Consider the following 21,672-nt stretch of genomic DNA (forward strand, 5'->3'; position numbering starts at 1 on the left):
TGCAGATATCTGACATTTGTAAAACACTGCCTTGTAAAACAGAATTGGTAAACATGCTTTAAAGTTACCACCCTGGAGCCTTACATTTGAATGCAGCTCAAGGTATCTGACAGATATTTTATACCTGCAGATGGTAATTAGAAAACAAATGCAGCAGTAAACTTCAACACTTCTACTCATAAAAATATGTTAACAGCAGCACAGACACTGCAGCTGGACAACAGTACATAAGGAAATGTGAAATTGTTCATGAAATGTGTGTTTAGATTGAGATGGAGCTGCAGCTGGAGGCGGAGCGGGAGGAGGAGGCGTCTCGGCAGGCCGTCCTGGAGCAGGAGAGGAGGGACCGCGAGCTGGCGCTGAGGATCGCTCAGAGCGAGTCCGAGCTCATCCCCGAGGAGGTGACGATCGACTCGGGCCTGCGCAGGTAACCAACACTACCGCCACGTTTCACTGTAGCCTCATCTTTAAGTTTGTTATGTTTTAAGATGTTTAGAGAGAAGCCAAAGTAGCCTCATTATAAAGTCAGGAAACAACCAAAGTATTTGGTTTGACAGGACAAAGTCAAACTAATCATTCAGAAGGAGCTTTGATGCTTCAGCGTTCACATCCTGATTGAAAAACACTGAATGTTTCATGATCCTGAAGCCCAAACAAACTATTGATAATACATCACAATATGTCAACACGGGAAAGAGTTTGACATTTAGACGTGAAGTTTCTGTCCAACTCTTTGCTCCTGTTTTTAAAATTCATCTCAGACTCCAAATGGAACTGGAGAGAAACCATCATCTCCATTCAATCCTGTGTTTAACCATCTTCTTCTTCTTTGTTTTCTGTTTTCTTCCTCCCAGTAATGGCTCCTCAGTTCCATCGTCCCCAGAGAGAGCGTAAGACCCAGCGACTTAAACCTTTAATTTATTCCCCGGTCCCTCCTGCCTTTGACCTTTCAAACCATAACCAACCCACCAACCAACCTGCCAACCCTGCATGCTGTAACAATCTGCCAGCCGAGCACAAAACCCCTGTTCCTCAATGCAACTAACAGTGGCACGAGTTCAATAGAAAACACTTTTGTTTCTTTAGTTTTATTTATTTTAAACAGAAGAATTTTTGTTTTTCCTCATTTGACCAAAGTAAATAGCACCAGTTTTTAATTCTGGCACCAACGTGATTGTCATCCACCAGAAACATGATCAGGGCTCGTTTTTATCAAACTGCTGATGATTAAACCATAAAATCCTCTCCCAAAGAGTCGACTGAGGAGTGAAAATGTTCTTTGCTAATAGTGAAAATACACATTTATTTAACCATTAATTCTTACAACAAGGAGTCACCTGTAAAATAATATAATATAATTTACAGTGTGGCTCTTCAGTGATATAAGTCTCAGAGTTACTTATCAATGTAGAGCCACACTGTAAATTATAAGCACAATATTGAGTCTGTCCAAATAATTCCTTAAAGATAAACAATGCAACAACAATTGTTTTCCTAAAAGTTGAATTCATGTAAACACGTTTAAACACAAACTTGTGTAGTCCATGCCAGCTGTAGTCATTAAAGCAAACGACGAATACCAAAACACATTTATATCATATATAATCATTTGTAATGAAAAAAATATAGTATTATATTCAAAGCAAATGAAAAATAGAATATCTTGTCTCAGACTGTTGGACCCTACTGTTTTTTAAGTCATAGAATCAAACTGTAAAAAAATCTCTTCAGCTTTATTTCAAGCGTCTTACCAAAAACCCATCGACTACAAGACGAGGCAACCGGAAATGCAAAAATGCCAACTTATTCTCAGGTCCTGCAGCACTCTATACAGCAGTGCTTAGTTCTTAATGACTGATGCAACATATGATGTCTCAGATTCTGGTCTCTGTACTGGAGCCTAACAGACGACTTTTAATCAACCTGAGTGATTTAAACAATTTTTAAATCAAAAGACTGACGATAAAAGATTTTATTAATGTGACTCTCAGCAGTTTGATAAATTGGTGCCATGTCCTCTGATCAGAGTTTGGAAGGAGAATCACTTCCTGATGAGTGGCGGGGGAAAGGAATCACCTTTCCTCCTCATGATTGGTTTGTTATATTGTTCAGTGCTGCTGCGTCTTATAATCCTCTAATCCTCTTTTCACAGCACTGCTGGAACCACAAAACTCAAGAGCTTGACCATGTAGGTTTCCTCTCAGTACTAACACACCAAACACATTCACCACACTGCCTTGTACATTTGTTTTTATATTTAGAGTGGCTGCATAAATCAGATGCACTCCAGCGTTAGTCTGCCGTGCTTTGCACCATCTGTTTGGGAACACGAGCAGTGAGAGTGTGAACCAGTTCACTGATGCATCCTGAGATGTTAAAGTACTCCGTGCTCGGTTTCTGGCTTCAGTTTTCATCAGTTCAGAGGCCTCAGCCCGACAGCCTCCCTCGCACTTCTCCCTGCACTTAGCCTGAAGCGACCCACATACAAAGTCACTCTGAAAGTTGAAATGGATGCTTCACGTCATGAGTCAGCTGTAGTAGCGTCCACATTACACTGTTACACACTCTGAGGACGCTGGAGTGGTGCATCGTGGTACTTTATACACCAGGTGGTTCCAATTTTACAGTCCTCTTTTTCTGTAAAATGTTTTTTTTCCTTCACTCGATAGTGAGTCATTACAAATATCACTGCAGCGTTTGAATGTTTTCTCGACAAACTGACTGAAAAGACAACTGCGGTCATGAGGCAGGAAGCAAAACATTGTCAAAGGGAACGCATATTCAGTTTTATTCTTGACCAAGTACAAATGAATTTCCAAACAAGATGAAACTATTTATAGACAGAATATGACAAAATAACAATATTTAAACTATTTAAACATGTTCAGTCATATCAGCCCTGTGGTCCAGAGTTGAGGGCCGTCCACACCAAGAACGAGAACTCAATATCTATTTTCTGTTGAAAATAAGTGATATACAGTATGAATTTGTATACGTCTCTAAGAGTGTTTTCTTGTCTACAGTTGTTCATCTTCCTTTTTACCTGTTAGCCACTCTTCTCCTCCAGATATCAGGGATGGGTCATGATTTTTGAATATTCAAATAGTCGTTAAACTAGAAAAAAACGAATACATTTTTTCCTGTGTTTTTACCAGCGCCTGGAAATAATAGCATACAACATGGCATTGCGTTATTACCAGGCTCCGGTAAAATGCGTGTGCATGGTCTTCTCTGCCCTAGGTCCGGTTAAGCCTGTGCCGCTATATGCTAAGGCAGATCTGAGAATAAACGAATAATGGTCCAATAGTTCCGGTGACTGTCGAATAGCATTTTTGCTAGTGCCCATCCCTACCATTTCTGTTGTTTGTTCTCCCTGTCCTCTTCTACTTTTTCCTTAAACGTCTACATCCTTGTTCCCCGTGTTATTTATCTGCTGTCGCTATTTCTGTGTAAATTTGGTTGTTAAAAAAAAACAATACACCACCACAAGATACTAACTTTTTCAAATTGGAACCGTCATGCTTTTTAGGGAAGAAATGGCGAAGGAAATGACTGAACTTCTGGCTCGGTGGGTAGAAACCGTTCTGACCCGTCTTCAGTGAAAATCTCCACAATCAATCTCGAGATCGACCAATTTCTGATTAAAACAAGAATTTGTGATGCGGAAATCCTCCTGAAGAGTTGATTTTGTTTGGACGATCAAAATCTAATGCACGAATTCTGATTAAACAGGGTTAATTCCCTCAATAACATTTCAAGATCCACTGAAGGTTACTGATTGTTTTCTTGTTTATCTTGAACCTTTCCTGCTCCACACTTTTCCTCATGAATCCTCTCAGTCGAGCTGCAGCCCTGATGACCTTTGCAGGTGAAGCACCTGCTTGTTAAATCACATTTTAGCTGTTGTTTTTTTTACTCGGCTCCTCCAGTGTAGATGTTTTAGCTGCTTCTGGGTCTAAACTCAGAGAACACCTGGTTTCAAGTCATTTAATTCTTTCACAGCTGCGATCTGGAACTTTAATGAATTCAAAAAGCAGAAAGGATGATTTGGCGTTGCCGCTTTTGATGTTTTCTCACTTTGTTGTTGTTGGAATGCAGAAAAAAAATGCAATCAACACGACAAGTAATGTGAACAGAAGTCTGTTATTTACTGTAATGATGAAGCGAACAGTGTTTCCACTGTCATCACGAGTGGTGACACTTGAAAAGCCTGATCAATATTTCTTGATAGAGCATGAAAAGTGCTATTTTCAAGACAAAAGCTTTTTTTCTGCGTTTATTTATTTATTTATTAAGGACTTTGACATCTTCTGAACAATTTATTTGTATTTTCTCGCTGCAACAGTGAGGGGCCTGCCTTCATGACAAAGAAAACACAAGTTCTGTTTGTGTTCTGACAGATTTAAAGTAAAAATCACCTGATCTGCTCAACTCATCCTCAAAGCAAAACGTCATAAACGACCGTTCCTAAAACAACATGACTACCGCAGCATACCGCAGACCTTAATCATACGGTCAGTTTGGTTTGGTCAGAGCTTTTTGATTTTGGGACGGTTAAAATAGTGTTTTCAGGATGGAGGTGAAAAGAAGTTGAAAAAAATGGAAATTAGTTGAAAATTGGCTTTTCCAAACCTTTTAACAGCAGCAGAACAGCCTCAGGTATCAAAACACCTGTTGATAAAATCAGGACTGACAGCAGGTCACAGCCCTGGGTTTTCAATGCTGAAAGCATTTCCATTACAATTTAGATTTTTAGAGCAGTTATAGATTAAAGTAAAGTTTAAAGGAAATTAAAGTAAAAAATGATTCTATTGAAATCAGCTCCTGTTGTTCTGTGAGGACGAATAGTCATTTCTGACCTTTAATGCTCTCAGCAGGTAAATTTGACGCTGCACCTGTGTGTGACGCAGCACTTTCTCATCAGATTACTGCAGATGAAAGGTCTTTCCTACGTGCGTCCCTCTTGGCATTAGTGCAGGCGTGAATGAGTGATGTCAGTTGAAGCGATGCCAGTCTCTCCTCCTGTCCCTCTGCTCGTTTGTCTGAGGCTAATTGGCTCAGGCCGCCTCTCGCTACGGCACAAACACACGACGACAGGAAGTAGGAGCAGAAGGTGACTGACTGCAGCGTTCAGCCGCTTAGCTCGCTGCCAAAGCCACCGTGTGCTTCTGGGAACAGCCCGGAATGCGAGGCCAGCTCCCGCTAAGAGCCACCCAATAGGATTAGAGAACACAGCGCAGTCCCGCCTCCGACTTCCCGGTGTTCTAAAAAGGGCAAATCCCGGTCACGGATTAATCAGGCCTGTCAGCGGCGCTGTGAGGAGCGAGCAGCATGCCAACAGCACGGCCCACAGCTGGAGAGGAGCTGCACACTTTATACAGTTATTTATAATTTAACACAGCGAGCTGCCACTCCACAGCAGCTCCACGCCGTCACACCAGAGGAGCTGCCTGACTTCCTGGCGACTGAGACAGTATGCATTGTAATGATATCATTCTCAACCCCTCCATAGTTCTGCTTTAGTAATCTTTCTCTTTCCTTTTAACAACAATGCTGCTAATCTGACTCCCTCTTCCCCCTCGCTTCCACCTGCAATGAACCAGTTTATCTGTTGTATTAAATCTGTGATTCTTCCTGTTTGATGACTGTCAGGTGGGTGGAGTTTACTAAAAGGTGATCCCAGTAGTTTGTGAACTACCTGTTAGTTTTCATTGACATTCTGAAAGTTTAGCTGCAGTAATCGTCTCAGATGTCCAAAAATTGTCACCACAGCTGCCCTTTGAGCCTAAATTTCTGGTCTTTCACATACGAAGCTGTGGCTCTGTCTTTTTTTATATAATTCTGTTTTAGTTATTTTTACCACACCTTCTAGCCGCAGAAAAAAGTGACGCCTGCACACTTACTCCATGCCACAAGAGTTTAATAATGATGTTTCAAGTACATTGATTAGATTCATCATCCTATATATCGGAAAAAGAACAATTTTCTCACCAAGTTATTAGTTGAGATTTGGGTACACGATGACATCACAAAAAAAAAACTGTTAATAAATTTGCTCCAATTTATAATAGCTTACAGCAGAGCTAAACAGTTGTAAACATCCATCACAGTTTACAGACCCAGTTCCTGATTACTTTGATCATCTGTACTTACAATGAGTGGGAAAATGTAACATAAGGCCCAGTTTGAAATGAATCAGAATTGTTCTTTAAATTAGCTTTGTTCTTGGGTTTTCTGTTGTAATTTTTCTAGGATATATGAGCAAACATATACCATGAGTCTTAGCCACAGAAGCTGTCAATCTTTTATCTCTCCTAGCTAGCTTAGAAAATGTGCAGAAAACCCCGCACTCTGTAAACTCCACCCATCTACTTCTTCAGTTAGTACAGTACATTACTTGAAAATCCTTTTGGACCCAGACGAAGCGAATACCCCCGCCCTGCTGGTATCCTACAGTTCACCGCTGTGGCTCTTTGTTGCTGACTTGCTGTGCCCCTCTTGTCTGTTTCCTGTATCAGAGGTCCACAGGTTCAGGCCTCCAAGGCTGCTGCCGGGGCCAAGAAGTACGAGCTGAGCAAGTGGAAGTACGCTGAGCTGCGGGACGCCATCAATACCTCATGTGGTGAGTGTTACGGTTTAGTTTGTTTCCGCAGGTTTTTGTTTGTTTGGGTTTTTTATGATTTATATTCCTTTTCAGTTGTTGTTGCACTAAGAACAGCCCTGAAGATCAGTTTGTTTCAACACTAGGGTTCAGAGTGAAATTTTACATACATTCTCTCATCCCCAGAGGAGGATTTCAAATATGTTTACATACATTCTGATCTTTATTCTGCACCAGAAAAATATTAGCCCATGTCATCCATCAGTATCTCAAACTAATAGACACATTTTAATCAAAAACCGCAGAATTCATGGTCACTAGAGGATGAATCCTAACAGTTTCGGTAACCTCCTGACTCTCCCGTGGCCCCAGCCTTAGGTCAGAAAGCAATTTTTGATGACCCCATGACCTTATAGCTCAACCATCAGATCAAATCTTTACCCTGACAATTATTTGGTTCATGTGTCGTATTTTATTAAATGCCTTTGCCTTTTTCCTAAGCAAATTCATGTTCCCCAGAGGATGAATAACCTTTTTGATTTTTGACAACACTCAACCTTTTCTCTGGCACCACCCTCAAAGGAAAATGTTATTGTAATAAGATATCAGATATATAATAACAGGGTGATTGCAATTAAACTGATCCCTCATCCAGTGTTCATCACGTTCCATCTCCACAGAGGATGAACCAGTTTCATATTTATTGCTACTTTGACTTTTCCTTTTCTTTATGAGAATCTTTTAATAGCAGCTTAGTCTCATTTCCGCCAAATGGACAGCTTTGTCAGAAACGTCTGCCACAGCTCACTTTCCACACCACTTGCTTTTATTTTTGTAAACTCTGCCTCATTTTAAGACCACTTCGCTCGTGTGGGAGTGAATTGCTGGTCGAGCAGAACAGAGTACACCTCTTTTAACAAAACTCATTATGATGATACCACAGTTGTACCCACTGTATTGCTCTGCCAAACAAACCCTGACAGTACCAGATAGTGTCATGATGAACATATCAGACTGCTGCTGCTAGTTAACCTTTACATTGACATTTAAAAGTAGAGGATGATCTTTTTCAGCCAGTTTAAAGGTTCTGCATGTAGGAGTTTAGCATTATTGAATCCTTACCACATTCATCCGGAAACATGATTGTTAGGCTAAAAAGTGAGACAGATTCTGTCACTCACGTCCAACATTAGCATATCTTGTGCCGTAATTATTCCAAGGTCACTCAGTCAATTTGCCAAATGTCGAGGGCGACACCTTCAGACATCAGGGCAGCTATCAGCACATTAAAATAAAGCACTAATGGCTAATGATGCAGCAGCTCCTACATGAGCACACACCTGACACACTGTCTGTGTATGAGTATGTTGTGTTTTTTCTGAACAGTCTGTTAACTTCAGGGAATCATATCACAACTTGTCAACAGACCGACCTCCTGATCAATTAAATCACAGATGAAACAAAGTCGTCAGTCCTACAGGATCCTGACAGTCGTCCTCCTGAGTTTACACTAATGTGAAAAGTAATGTTTAACAGTAGCTACATTGATGTGCTGTTTACATGCAGAACAGTCTCAGAATAGTTTCTCCATCATCAAGCACTCCCTCTTACATACTCTGTTATATAAGAAATATTGTAGCATAGGCAATCACTGTTAATTGGGTATCAAATTCTCCTCTTTAATACATTGCGGGGACGTGTTAGCGCAATTACAAGCATGCCAAATGCTAAATAATAATATTACTGTGTTTAAAAATGAAACATTTGAGAACACTTCAATTATAAAATGTGTTCCTCAGTAGAACAAGGCTATGGGCGACAGAAATATTTTCTTTAGAGAACAAAGTCACAGTTAATTAAGACGCAACAAATATGAATTTTGTTATTTTTGCTGTTTTTTCTAGTCATTGTTTTTGGTCCACCATTTTAGTTTAGACTGAAACATCATTATAAAATGCGGTTTAGACGTTCATGATCCTCTCTGGATGAATAATAACTTGGGTGATCCTCTCACTCTTAATCTAGCGCCATCATCAGGTCACAATGTTACGTCCATTTCTTTGGTTTACAACAAAATTCAGTTCAGTTTTTGTACAACTGTTGAGATGCTGGTAGGGACATATTGGTAGCTTTGGGGGGAACCAGGCGAGCTGTTTCCTTCTGTGTTCCAGATTTTATTGCTAAGCTACACTAACCAGCTGCTAGCTGTAGCTTCATATCTAGAGTACAGATGTCAAAATGTCAACCAATTGTTTTTAGTAACATTTTAAATGCAGGACTTTCACTTGTAGTGAAGTATAAGATGAAAATAAATGTAGCCACCGTGCTGTCACCCACTGGTTTGTGGACTACAGTTGTTGAGTTTGGCATCATTGATGTCATTATCTCGGTTTTATGGAGCCAGAAGTGACTTTATTTGGCCATGGTATCGACTTGTCAATCACAAGGAAGAAATTCCTTAAATCATCCCCTGCTTTATTGTCTGTTTTATTTACTACATGAACATCATGCTATATTGAAGAAGACTTAGACCTTACAATAAGACCATAAAACGCATTAGGAAACTGTTTACTGAGGTAATAAATCAAGTGAGAAGTAGGGTCACTTTTAAAACCAGTCCCATGCTGGCTATTACAGAGAATGCAGGTCTAAGACACTTCAGCATCGGCTTCGCTTTTCAGACTCTGAAGCTGCATCCATATTTTACACAGTCAATGACTGAAATAAATAGCTCAATAACATTTTAAATAGAGGAGGTCAAAGGTCAGAACAGCAGGCTGATAGTGGATGAACAAATATTCATGGCTCCTTGGGCTGATTACGCTTCGAATGATAGAGGGGAGTTAAAGGTAAAGAGCCGAGGGGAGAATCTGTTTTCTCTCCATATTATTGAGTTTAACCCGAGAGCCCACCTGTCCTTACCCACACAGCAGGAAGCGTGAAGGACGAGGACAGGAGGGTCGACACCTGCAGGCTTCCCACAAATTAATGTGTGTAGAAGGGGAGCCTGCGGGCGGCCGCACATAAACACACCGAAATGACTCGGTTAGCTGTTAACAGGCCGCTCAGCTCGCCTCCCAGACGGAGCGGGAGATTGAATACTGATGTGATCACGTCCGCCTGCCGCTCATGATGATCTGCAGTGGCGGAATAACACAGCGACGAGGGGTTGTTGACACCTGCCACGTTCGAGTTTATTCTGCGGTGATTTCAGCGAGGCACAGTAAATGGAAGTTGTTGGGTTTTTTCCCTCACCATTTGTCTGCCTCCAAAGTATTTTTGTTCAGTTGACGTTACCTAAGCACTTAGTGTGCATTAAGCATCTCATTGCACACTGTTAGCCCTCGCGCTTTGGATGATAAATTGAATGTTTTTTGTTTTTTTTCTTTTTTCCCACTAAAGTCATTTATCTGAATCATCCTGCTGGAATGTGTTATCTTAATGCTGCGGGCTGTGTGAAATGTCTTTTGTCAGTCTCTCTCTGTCTGAGTGAGCACGTACACTCTATAGATTTTTTGTTGAGATATTAATGAACCGTGGCAGTTTGAACGTGAAATTAACAGAAGTTAATGTGTCTGTCGATATTGGTTGTGCAAAGGTTTAACAGTTCATCATTGTGGCTTCATCCCTACCAATGTGCTTGATGATTGGGGATGTCTTTCTCATTGTCAGCAAAATGACCAAAATGCATCCTCCTCGTTAACCTGCCACCTCTGTCGTCCCCACAGCAGCTTATAACTTGAATGTATGGATAAATGGTTGAAAGGCTCAGCTGCTGCACTTCCTAGAGGTCTTACTATGAAAGCCACCTTGACCAAACTTACAGGGGAAAGATTCTGTGTTCTTAAAGGTCGTCTGACTAGACGAAAAATAAATTCAAATTCTGACATTTACTTGTAGTACAAGTCTCAGTATTTTGTTTTTACTGATCTCACTGATCCGTCTCCTCCAGACATCGAGCTGCTGGCCGCCTGCAGAGAGGAGTTCCACCGCCGGCTCAAAGTTTACCACGCCTGGAAGTCAAAGAACAAGAAGAGAAACACCGAGACGGAGCAGCGAGCGCCGAAGTGTGTCACAGACTACGGTAAGACAAAAGGACACTGTGTGTTGTTGTTTTCAGGAAACGGAGCACCAACAGTTTTTATTAACATCTTTTTACAAAATCTTCTTTTGATATTTGTTTCCTTTTCCAACTGTGAGAAGCTCTTGAAGCTCCATTTACAGTTCAGTAACAGCCCTCTGCTGCTCCTATTGAGATGTTTTTTCAGTAACAGTTTCTGAGTACAAGTGAGGGAACATCCACCTCTTGTTTTTGTTTTGTTTCATTTGATTTATGCCTTTTTAATGTCAGTAACCCCCGCTTGAAAATCCCACACAGGTCTTGAAAACCGACTATCATGAACGTCTCAAAAAAAAAGAACTTTGTCCTGATATAGTGCAGAAGCCTCATTTCCAACTCTAAAGTCATAAATGTGTGTATACACACATACGTCAATATCAGCCTGCTCCACTGATTAGACCAATTTTAAAAGCAAATAGAAAGAGCAATTTTATTGATTAAGTGAAGTTGTTATAAATCCCGGAGCAGTCCTTCACCAGTCACAACTGTTGCGTACTGTTCTTTATAGAATGGAAATTGATTAATTCATCACCAGTGTCGGGCAAATCATGCTTCGATGTAAACCTGTAATCACAATCTGATGTTTCTCCAAGAAAATGTCTTCACACTTATCTTTTAAAGTCTGATAAATGTGGACAGAAGGCTCAGGTTTCAACTCGACTCTCGTGAATTCCGTCATATTTAACACTGACCCACTAAATGAAGCTGAACTCTGCGCTGCGTTCAGGGTCACTGACAGTTCCTTGAGTCCAGACGATGTTCACACACGAGTAACAAATGGACTCCGTCTGTCACCTCTCAGCCGCCATCGCCTCATCTCCTTGTGCCACACATCGTGGAGTTGTCATGACGACAGAGAGCTCTCATCCTGAGCCGTCTATTGTACGCTCTGCTCTGACTACTGATTGGACCGCGGGCCCCACACACCCACTGCCATCCTTCGTCCTCTGCTTCAACGTGAGAGTCACGGCTGCTGATCGGCCTCGTGGACACAAACAGCACTTTAAAATTAATGTTTATTAATGAGCGTCCAGGTTCTGTGTGTGTGGGCAGGTAAATCTGATGTCTGAGGGGCTTCGCTGTGGTCAACCCTCTCTACAAACAACTCACAGTCTAACGTGTTTTATGTAGTTTTAATTAATTACACAAATGCTGGAGAGGTCAGTCTTTAAACCTCTAATAATAACCTCTGTCAATGAGGATGTTTTGAATCTATGTTTGTATGTTTTTGTCTTAACATTAAAAAATTAGAAATGATCCCTCTGGATTAGCATCACACGTCAGTCTCAACAGCCTGTTCTGATCCGTTCACTATAGTTTTTAATCAAACAAACAGAATCACATGATACATTCGTTGTTCGCTGATACATTCATTGTTGGTTTTGGTCTGTTCGTGGGATTTCGTCAACATAAAGCAAAATATAGAATATCTCCAGACTCTTCTTCTTTGGTACCACTGGTGGTATGTGGGCTCCCTCTAGAGGCACACGGAGGAATCCAAGATATGTTATCTTTTCACCTGGCCTAATACATGACAAAAACAAAACAAAAAATTCCTGGGGGGATTTTTTTTTTTTCTTCCACATTTTCACAGATGGAAAAAAAAATATGGAGGAACCGTTTTTCTTTTTTCTTTCTTCTTTTCTTTTTTTTTTTACCAGTTCTCAAGTCATAAACACAGGAGAGAAAACAGTTTTGATCGGACAAAGTGGATCGCCAGAAAAATAATACATCCTCACTCGCCCCTCAGGAGTTCTCGTACCATTTTAATACATTTGCTGTGTATTTTTCACACTCTTCGGCACATTATAAATGTGATGTCCTGAATTTGTTGCAAAGATGCTTTTCATTCTTTCTTCAGACTCTTCCTATCATTCTGTCACACATCTGAACACATCTCACTAATAAACACCAGATAGTGATAATAACGAGGGGAAACATCATCAGAAGTCGCCTCAGCCACGTTCGTTGTCGACACTGTTTATATCTTCATGTGTTGTCTGATTCATTTTTTCTGTCATCATGTCTGTTGCTGCTGTGTTGCATCACTTCCTGCAGTGTACGTCTGTGTAACCTGGCATGTTTACTTTCAGATCATGCACCTCCTGTGAAAAAAGCATGTAAGTGGTCCTTTAGTGTGTAACGCTACTAACCACAGAGCTGCAGCCCCTCATTAACCTGCTCCCCCCCCAACATGGTAGAGGTCTGCTCTAACTGGGATCACTGCTGGCCTCGGGTTTGTTGCTTTGTGCTGCTCAGTTTGATGAAGAAGTTGGTGGTGGTGGAGGAGGAGGAGGAGGAGGGTGGGTGAGTTTCCAAGGCAACCGCTGCCTCCATTGAGACGTGTGTGGAAGAGATCATTTGAGCGATATCGAGGCACAGTGCTGCTGTTTCGTCTTTATGACCGGTGCAGCGGTGCCAGCTCTGGCCCATTTTGCGAGACGCCTCCCAGACAGCTATAAGGCTTTGATAAAGAGCCGAGGTAATTCCTCCGAGCTCTTAAGGCTGCCGTTATTGATACTCCCATACGGAGAAACTCTCACGGACGAGAGGAAGACAGAAGGCTTTCGGGGCAGTTTGCCCGGGTTGTGTTTGGCGGCGGATGATAGCATCACGTTTACAGGAGCGTGACGGGAGGAACAGGCCGCTGCGCCCGCTGATTGGAAGAGAAATGTTGTAAAAGGTGCCGTCGCTCAAGCAGCAAGTGGACGCTTCAGTCCATTCACTCCTGACTTAATGAAGATTGTAGATACGCAACAACCTGTTCAGCTGTGTGAAGCCTCCAGGACGACTATCAGACCAGTCGCTGCTGTTACAGGTCGACTGATGTCGGTCTGAAGGCTGAAGCTGCTGATGTTTGTGTCAGTTTGATCATTTTCCTGCAAAAAGAACGTTTGATCCAGAATTATATTTTCATTACATTGTTTAGACCATCTGAGACTCTTCAACTCTCCACTGAAAAGGGTCAGTTCACCCAAATCACAACAAACAATTACACATCAGTTTGAGTATATAGATTCATAACTTTCTGTTTTATCTACTCAGGGTTTGAGATCTTCACAGTTCACTGCAATACCAAGCACAAAAGCCAAATGTTAGCAGGTGTATAAATATAGTGTCAAAGTGAACCAAAGCTGAGCAAAGTCACAGATCTTGCTGAACGGTATATTAAGCTGTTACAGAAGCAAGTGTGACTGTTCTTTTAACATCACAGATAAATTGCAGAAACTGTGTCATACAGTATAAATCTCTATATCTAGAAAATGAAAACAAAACTACCACCAGTCAAAAGTTGGATTATTTTCCTTCCTATTTGGGTGAATTTACCCTTCAAACCTCTGGATGTGTTTCAGTTTTTAGAGGACGCATGTATCTGCTAATTTACAGCTGAGCAGATAAATGAGATGTTCCCGAGCGACTTTTAGTTTCAGGTTTACCCAACTTCGACTTTGACACGTCTGCGCTCACAAACAAACATAAATTTGAGCTGAAATCACAGATTCAGTGTTTGCTTTCCGATCTTTATCCCCTCGAACGCGTCACAGACCCACCTTGTTTTCGTCGGCCTTGAAACTTGAATGCGGCGCTCGACCCCCTCAGTGAGTCACCGCGGCACTTTGATGGCAGAAAGCGGGAAGTACGACAAACAGTAATCAACAAGCTGAGAGAATCCTGGGGGGAGTTAAGTTCAAGCACCTCTCTGGAGCGATTCTACCATTCTGCTGCTTCTCCTAAACAAACAGAGCTGATTCTTTTTGTTCAAGTTTGGGGATTTTTATTTTCAGTCTGAACGTTGTCAGTGAAGGGAGGCCAAACCGAAATCTTGGCTGGCGTCCTTCTTTTTTTCAGTTTTTCCTGTTGGAAGGTGGTGTGAGGGCGCCATTTTGTTGGTGATGGTGACGCCATGTGTTGCTCTGAAGCAGATGGCTGCTGTGTGTTTTTTAAGATGCTGCAAAGACTCATTTTAACAAGGTGATAAAATCTTGGAATCAGTTTTAAAGTGAAGAAGAAGATCCACGTTTCTGTTGCTTTCATTACTCTGCTTGAAACAATAATAGCAATAAAATAAGGAAACAGAGACTTGTTGTTGTAACAAGCTGAACTGGAAACAAGAGATTTTAAACTGAATTCAAGATGACTTGTTAGAATGAACATTTTTGCAGTGCGCTGGTTCCTTATCAGGTAGAAAAGCTTCTTCAATCTCAGTAGATCCTTATTTTACGTTCCACTTTGCAGACTGATGCAATTAATATACGTTTTATGTTTCACATGAGAGTGCAAACCCCTCCATAACACCCTCCATGCTTCATGTCCCGCTGATTTCTCCACTCTGTCATCAACCCTGCTGTGATCTCTGCTGACCCTCCTCTAACAGCAGGACTCACCGACTGACCCTAAACATGGAGCGCAGGGAGTCTCTTTAATATTCAGAGCTGATCCGGGAACAGCGGAGCAGGGATTATTGTTTACAAGCAGCGAGATAATGGAGACGTGAGAAGAAACGGATGTTTAAAAAGGAAATCTGAATCCTTCAAGTCGGCTGATTTGGATTCTCTGTTCCATGTTTATTTTGTCATCTTGCATGAGCCTGTTTCAGTGAATCCACCTGTGTATTAACGTCTTATAATGAATTCAAATGTACCTTTTAAAAGCACTTTCAGGTGTAAGTAAAGCTGTTCTTCTTTAATGCTACTTGCAGTTCAAAGGCTGATATTCCCTCGCTGCCATGTTGAAGCTGTTTTAAATGTAAGTTGTTAACAGCAGCTCTGGGGATTACTCAAGAGTCAAGATGAATATAATTGTCGTTATGCAACAAGACTGTATAATGACAAATCAATTTGTAATTCCCAAAATTACCAAAAAATTATACAGACTAATTATAAATATTAATCAAGTCACAAAATATGCCCTTCCTGGCAGAGGAAGCATTTGTTTAGAGTCGTCAAATAATTGTGAATTACTGATGTTACAGTAGATCGCCTTCAGTTTTCTGATCTTTCAAAATGACCGACAGCCTTCAGATTTTTCCGTCATTGTTCAAAAAAAATCAGTCATTTACAGAGAATATTCAGTTAAAGTGATCTTTGCTTCATGGTGGAGTGTTGAGGATTAATTGAGAAATGTCACAGCCTGAGGGAAGAAGCTGCTCTGTAGTCTGGTGGTACGGCAGCAGATACTTCTGTTTCTTCTGCCAGATGGCAGCAGGAAAATGTTCCTGCAAAGACGAGATGCTGTGAAACTTTCCAAATATTGTTTTTCTATTTGATCAACAGAGATTCATTTTGTTCATCTCCATTAGAAACTGAAACGTTCTCAAAATGAACGAACTGAAAACATCCTGGGAGCTTTCATGCCTTTATTATCTTATTTAACATCTTTTTCTTTTCAAATTGTTTTTTATTCAAGGATCTGAATCAAAAGTAAAATCAAAGCAACAAAATATTCTGACACCAGAAATAAGTTCCAGGGTGGCGTAGGCAGAAAAACAACTGTCACTCTCTGTATCGTCCTCAACATTCTTCTCACGTGGACAGTTTGAGTTGTTAAATTAAGTTTTCCCAAACAGAACAGAAATGTATTCTGTGTTTGTGAACAAAGTTCTGTCATTGAAATCTGAATGCTCTCCAGGTACTTTTCCAAGCAGAAACTGTTTTTTCCTACCATTTTACATCACTCAAATGTAGCCCCACATATTCCAGACTTTTATTGTGAGCTTCTCTTTTCTCTCTTCTTCTGTGACGAGGTCAGACTGGCCCCTGCTGGAGCTGGGAAAGACAATAATTTGCTCAAGGGTACTTCAGCAGGTCTCTGATGATTGTCTCCATAATCTTTTCAAAGTTAATACACAGGTTTATAAACTGAAGAGGCTTTTGATAACAAAATTTTGGCCATCACTCCCATTACCTGACCCCAGACTGCATGTAAACACGGTCCCTGTCTCCTGATTGGTTGCGATCATCTGTGGAAAACACCTAACTTTTTTTCCATCCAATCAACAGCCCAGCAGAATCCAGCTCCGCCCATCCCGGCCCGGCAGTACGAGGTGGCCATGAACCGGCAGCAGCGCTACTTCCGCATCCCGTTCATCCGGCCGGGTGACCAGTACAAAGACCCACAGAACAAGAAGAAGGGCTGGTGGTACGCTCACTTCGACGGGCCCTGGATCGCCAGACAGATGGAGCTGCATCCAGACAAACACCCCATCCTGCTGGTGGCAGGTCAGTACAGCTCCAAGGTGTGAGGATGGATGAAAGAGTGGTGGAGAGAGGCACTACTAGTGGATGGAGAGGGGGCTGGCATCCTCCCTCAAACCACCTGCTGTTTACCATCCAACATTAACAGTGATTTCTGAAACAGTTAGTCCTTAAAGGATAAGTACCGTTTTTTACAACCTGGACCTTATTTCTGGCAAAAGATATGGTCATTTACTCACCCAGATAACTTTGGTGTCATTCGGCGTCGTTCGGACGAAATTAGATCCAGTGTAGCGGCGATATATCCATATAATGGGAGTAACGGGGCATCGACACACAGCCTCTATATAACGCATTATCTGCCACGAAACTAGTTCATTTCATCAATATTTTGTTACGATATGCTAGCGCTATTAGCCTCTGAGTCCGGGCTCGTCTATTGTCAACATCCGGGGTCTGTAGGCTGATCTACTACCTCTGACCTGGAAGATGTCGTCTCTGAGCTGCGCGCGCACCCGCGACAGCGCGCCTTGTTTACCTGTAGCTGCTGCTGCTAGTTTGACCCCGGATGTTGATAACGGACGAGCCCGGACTCAGAGGCTAATAGCGCTAGCATATCGTAACAAAATATTGATGAAATGAACTAGTTTCGTGGCAGATAATGCGTTATATAGAGGCTGTGTCGATGCCCCGTTACTCCCATTATATGGATATATCGCCGCTACACTGGATCTAATTTCGTCCGAACGACGCCGAATGACACCAAAGTTATCTGGGTGAGTAAATGACCATATCTTTTGCCAGAAATAAGGTCCAGGTTGTAAAAAACGGTACTTATCCTTTAACTGAGAAGAAGGTTCTCATCGTTTTAATCAAGCAACCGTTGATTTAACCAGCTGAAATAGCTGAACTGTTGGACTTTTTAGACTTCTTTATTCTGTAACAACTCCACAGGAGCTATATGGATATAATTACAGATACATAACAAAAGAAAAGAAGTTAAGTTGACAGTGACAGACAGTCTTGTAGATACACACTTAGGTAGTAACTTAAAAGTGGCCATTAATATTTGAACAAACTGAGATTTGTTTGTTTGATTTTATGAGTTGTAGCTAGTTAGCTAATTAGCACTAACTTCGTGATTTGATAAATCAATAAATGATTTGATAAATATGCATTTCCTGGCTATATAGTGATGTCATGCTATAAGATTGATGCTAATTCTATTTGCCAATTGTGACTGGCAGATTAGCAGATTGTTAGCTAACAAGTTAAATGGCAACACATGAAAATAAGAATCCTACAAAAGGTTTATGTGCATTTGACGACCATGTACCTGAAATTATGATAAAAGACTGAGGCTAAAGCTTCTTTGCCAATTGTCTGTAGCAGATTAGCGGATTATTAGCTGAAGCTAGCCAGCTAGCTAACAACCTACAAAAGGGTTAAATGTTCCCGGGCTTGAACTGGGCTTCTTCTCTCATAACCTGCTTAATGATCTCATTAGCTAATGATTTGCTAACAGTTTGGAGATGATGCTAACCCATTACCATGGGTAACTAGACAACCGGGCGTGCTAACGTTAGAGTGGATAATCACACCATTCCTTCAACCTTTACTTTCGAGTTTTTGGCAGATGTTGTGTTAAATGGAGGCGATGAAGAGGAGGGAGGGAGGACTGAAGGACACATGGAGCAAAACGGATGAGTCGATACTCTGACGGCGACAGGAACAAAAGAAATCAAAAGTGACACTTCATTGGCCGGCTTTAATAAATGTTCAAGAATTTGACTTTGCCAGAGAGCAGCAGATTCATCATCATCATCTCTGATCATAATGCACAGTCAGGACGTTCACCGCCGGCCAGGCTTTTATTTTTCAGGAGTCCCGTCGTGGACGTCCGATATGAATCAGCGAGCAGGATTTTTAGCTCAGTTCTTGTCGACTCTCATCAGAGCAGGACTGTGACAAATGTGAAGCGTAAAGATTCGTGTTATGTGACGTGACTTTCTAGGTTTGAGACACATATTTCATCAGGTGTTTGTTTTAGAAGGATTTGTAGTGCAGAGCCACAGTTTTACAACCCACGCACCAAACCCATAGGAAATAATTAGAGTAACCTGATGTTGCAGATGCATTTAAAATCGACAGAGAATTTCAAATTTATTGTTTTATTAGCGAAAAGAACAAAAACATTAAAGCTCCTTTATCCTTGGAGCCACTGAGTGGGTGGTCAGGTGTGCAGGTTTGATTGACAGCTGAGACATTATTTTCCCTCAAAAGCAGCAACAGGTCATATTATCATAATTTACAACAAGTGGAAGAAAACTTGCACTTCAGTTTTAGTTAAATGAATTCATGAAGCTGCAGTCATGGATGCTGGTGAAGACGAAGGAGGAAGGTAAAGTTATTCACTGATATATCACCACAGATTCTGGATCATTTGATTTGATGCAGCAGGAAGTTTGTTGATGTAATGAAGAAAACACATGATGACGTGTTTTCCAGCCTGCGTAGAAGTCTTACCTGCAGCTCACATAACAACAATCCATTTTGCTCGCAGCGTTTTGATCTCTTAGTCCAATTTTTTCTCTTTTCATGAGCTGCTTTCCAGTTATGACAGCGTTGACAGGATTCTATTCATCTATCCGTTCTGCTGTTAGCTCCTCAGAAAGTGTGCAGAGCTGAGTGAACTGTAAAATACAACTTTTATGTTCTTTGAGGGAGCTAATTTATCAGTGCACCAACCAAACAAACCTTTCCTCCACTAGAAGTACAGATACTTCTGTCACAAAGAAGAGTAGAAGTACTGATTCAACTTCTTTACTCCAGTAAAAGTGATGAAGTACAGGCTCGAAGTGTATCAAAGTAAAAAGTCTCCCTCTGAAGGACATTTCCAGCTGCCATTTCTGGTCAAAGCTAACTGTCATATACAAAGCGCACGTCATATTAATATAATTCAAAGACTATTAAAGTTAAAGGTAGAATCATAGGATTTGTCCCAGCTGTTCCTAAAAGCACCACAAAGACAGCTGATTGTTGAGTCTCCCAGGACGTCAAATAGCCACATTTTGGGGGGCTGCAGGGTCTCTGCAGATACGAGACACTAACACACCTTTTCTCCCCGTTCCAGTCTCTCTCTGTCTGTTTCTGTCTTCTTACATCTTTGTGTCATCTCGCTACGTCTGCCATGCGTGATGTGCACTGATAGGTTGGAATCAGTCTTGTGATGTTGGGAAGGCGGCGTGCGATGACGCAAAATAAAAATAATCCATAATTCCCCTCAAATGCATCACCTTAAAAAAATTCTGGACTCTGAATAAAAACTGCAAGAACAGAAACAAGTGAACTTCAGCAGACTACATATTTCATCCCCGAACACAGTCGGCAATTTAAATTCAGTCTCAGTATCACACACTACATCTGCAGCTGTAAAGACAATAACAGGTTCCAGCAGCGTGTTAGCTGTAGTGTTATATGAGGTAGTTACTCACCCACAGACTGCTGCTGTCTGTGAACACTGGCCTCCGAAACACCACCTATCTCACCACAATGAGCTTTTTTTTTTGATTGACGACCACACAGTTTTCAAACTTCACAACGTGCAGCGAAACCCAGAACTCACAAACATCCTTCAGCCCGCAGCCGAGTCTAATCCTCTGAGTCAAATGAAGTCGAGGGAAACGCTGGTAGGAGTCGAGAGGTTTTAACTCGTCGACGTGCACATATGCTCAGACAGATGGGTAAACAAAACAACTCACCTTTTTTTTTTTTTAGTGTCTGTTTTCACTCGTCGTTTGGTTCAATCTGCGAGTTTGCTGCTTGTTGTGGCACAAACGCTATTAACACACAGACAGGTGTTTTCTATTCTATGGACTGTGGTCGTCTGTGTGTTGTTATATTCAATAATGATTCTTACAGTATGTTAAAAAAAACACTGTACACCTCCAAGTTAAAGGATTTATTCTCATCAGAGGCCCAGCTGTTTAACATTTTAGCTGCACAGGTTTGTCATTCTACGGAAGCCCTGAGGGACAAGTGGAGACTTTTTGCTTTTTTTTCCTGGTGATCCATTTTCTAATTCTGATCCAAAGTGTTTTCTCTCCTGTGTTTATGACCTGATGAATGGTGGGGAAAAAAGGTTTTTCCAGGATAATATTTCTACATTCCTTAAGTTTTTTCTTCCATCTGAGACAACACATGAAAAAAAATGATAAGAATAATAATCACAAGAAATTGTTTTTATGTGTGAAACCAAGTGGAGGAAAAAAATGTATTCATGTGTGAAAAAGAGTGGGAAGTTTGTTTTTATGGAGAATGTGTTTTGTAAGGCATTTCTTGGTAATTTTTTTTTTAATTAGTAAAAAAATAAAAAATTCAGGAGAAAAAAATGTCTGTGTGAAACAAAGTGAAAAATATATTTCACGTGAAACAAAATATTCATGTGTGAAACATGAAAAAAGATTTATTTGTGAGACGGGGGGGGGGGATTCTGAAGATTTTTTTTCCATGTGTGAAACAGAGTTAAAAAAAAGTTTCAGCAGGAGACCTTTTTTTTGTAAAAAAAAAAATATATATATATATATATATATATATATATATCAGGAGAAAATAAAAGTTTCATGAGGAGTTTTTACAAGAGAAAGAGAGAAAACAATTAGATCAGACTTGAAAATGGATCACCAGAAAGAAAACATTTCTTCACTTGCCCCTCTGGGCTTCCGTAGACATCTCTGCTCATTGTTGTAATCATGTTC

General features: G+C 41.0%; 1 protein-coding gene across 6 annotated transcripts in view; it reads left to right on the forward strand.

The window, feature by feature from the left end:
• Positions 1–21,672, forward strand: part of LOC311271528 (unconventional myosin-VI) — a 147,481-nt gene that overhangs the window by 122,680 nt on the left and 3,129 nt on the right. The window contains exons 28-35 of one of the 6 annotated variants that reach the window (XM_084377243.1): positions 267–427; positions 855–890; positions 2,153–2,188; positions 3,530–3,568; positions 6,519–6,622; positions 10,554–10,685; positions 12,815–12,841; positions 16,721–16,939. In XM_084377243.1, the coding sequence (XP_084233369.1) occupies positions 267–427; positions 855–890; positions 2,153–2,188; positions 3,530–3,568; positions 6,519–6,622; positions 10,554–10,685; positions 12,815–12,841; positions 16,721–16,939 (754 nt within the window). The remainder of the gene's footprint in view (positions 1–266; positions 428–854; positions 891–2,152; positions 2,189–3,529; positions 3,569–6,518; positions 6,623–10,553; positions 10,686–12,814; positions 12,842–16,720; positions 16,940–21,672) is intronic. The other 5 variants (XM_084377244.1, XM_084377245.1, XM_084377246.1 and 2 more) reach the window with 5 other exon arrangements.

The sequence above is a fragment of the Pagrus pagrus genome (assembly GCF_965226575.1).
Source record: "Pagrus pagrus genome assembly, chromosome: 16".
NCBI classification, from domain to species: domain Eukaryota; kingdom Metazoa; phylum Chordata; class Actinopteri; order Spariformes; family Sparidae; genus Pagrus; species Pagrus pagrus.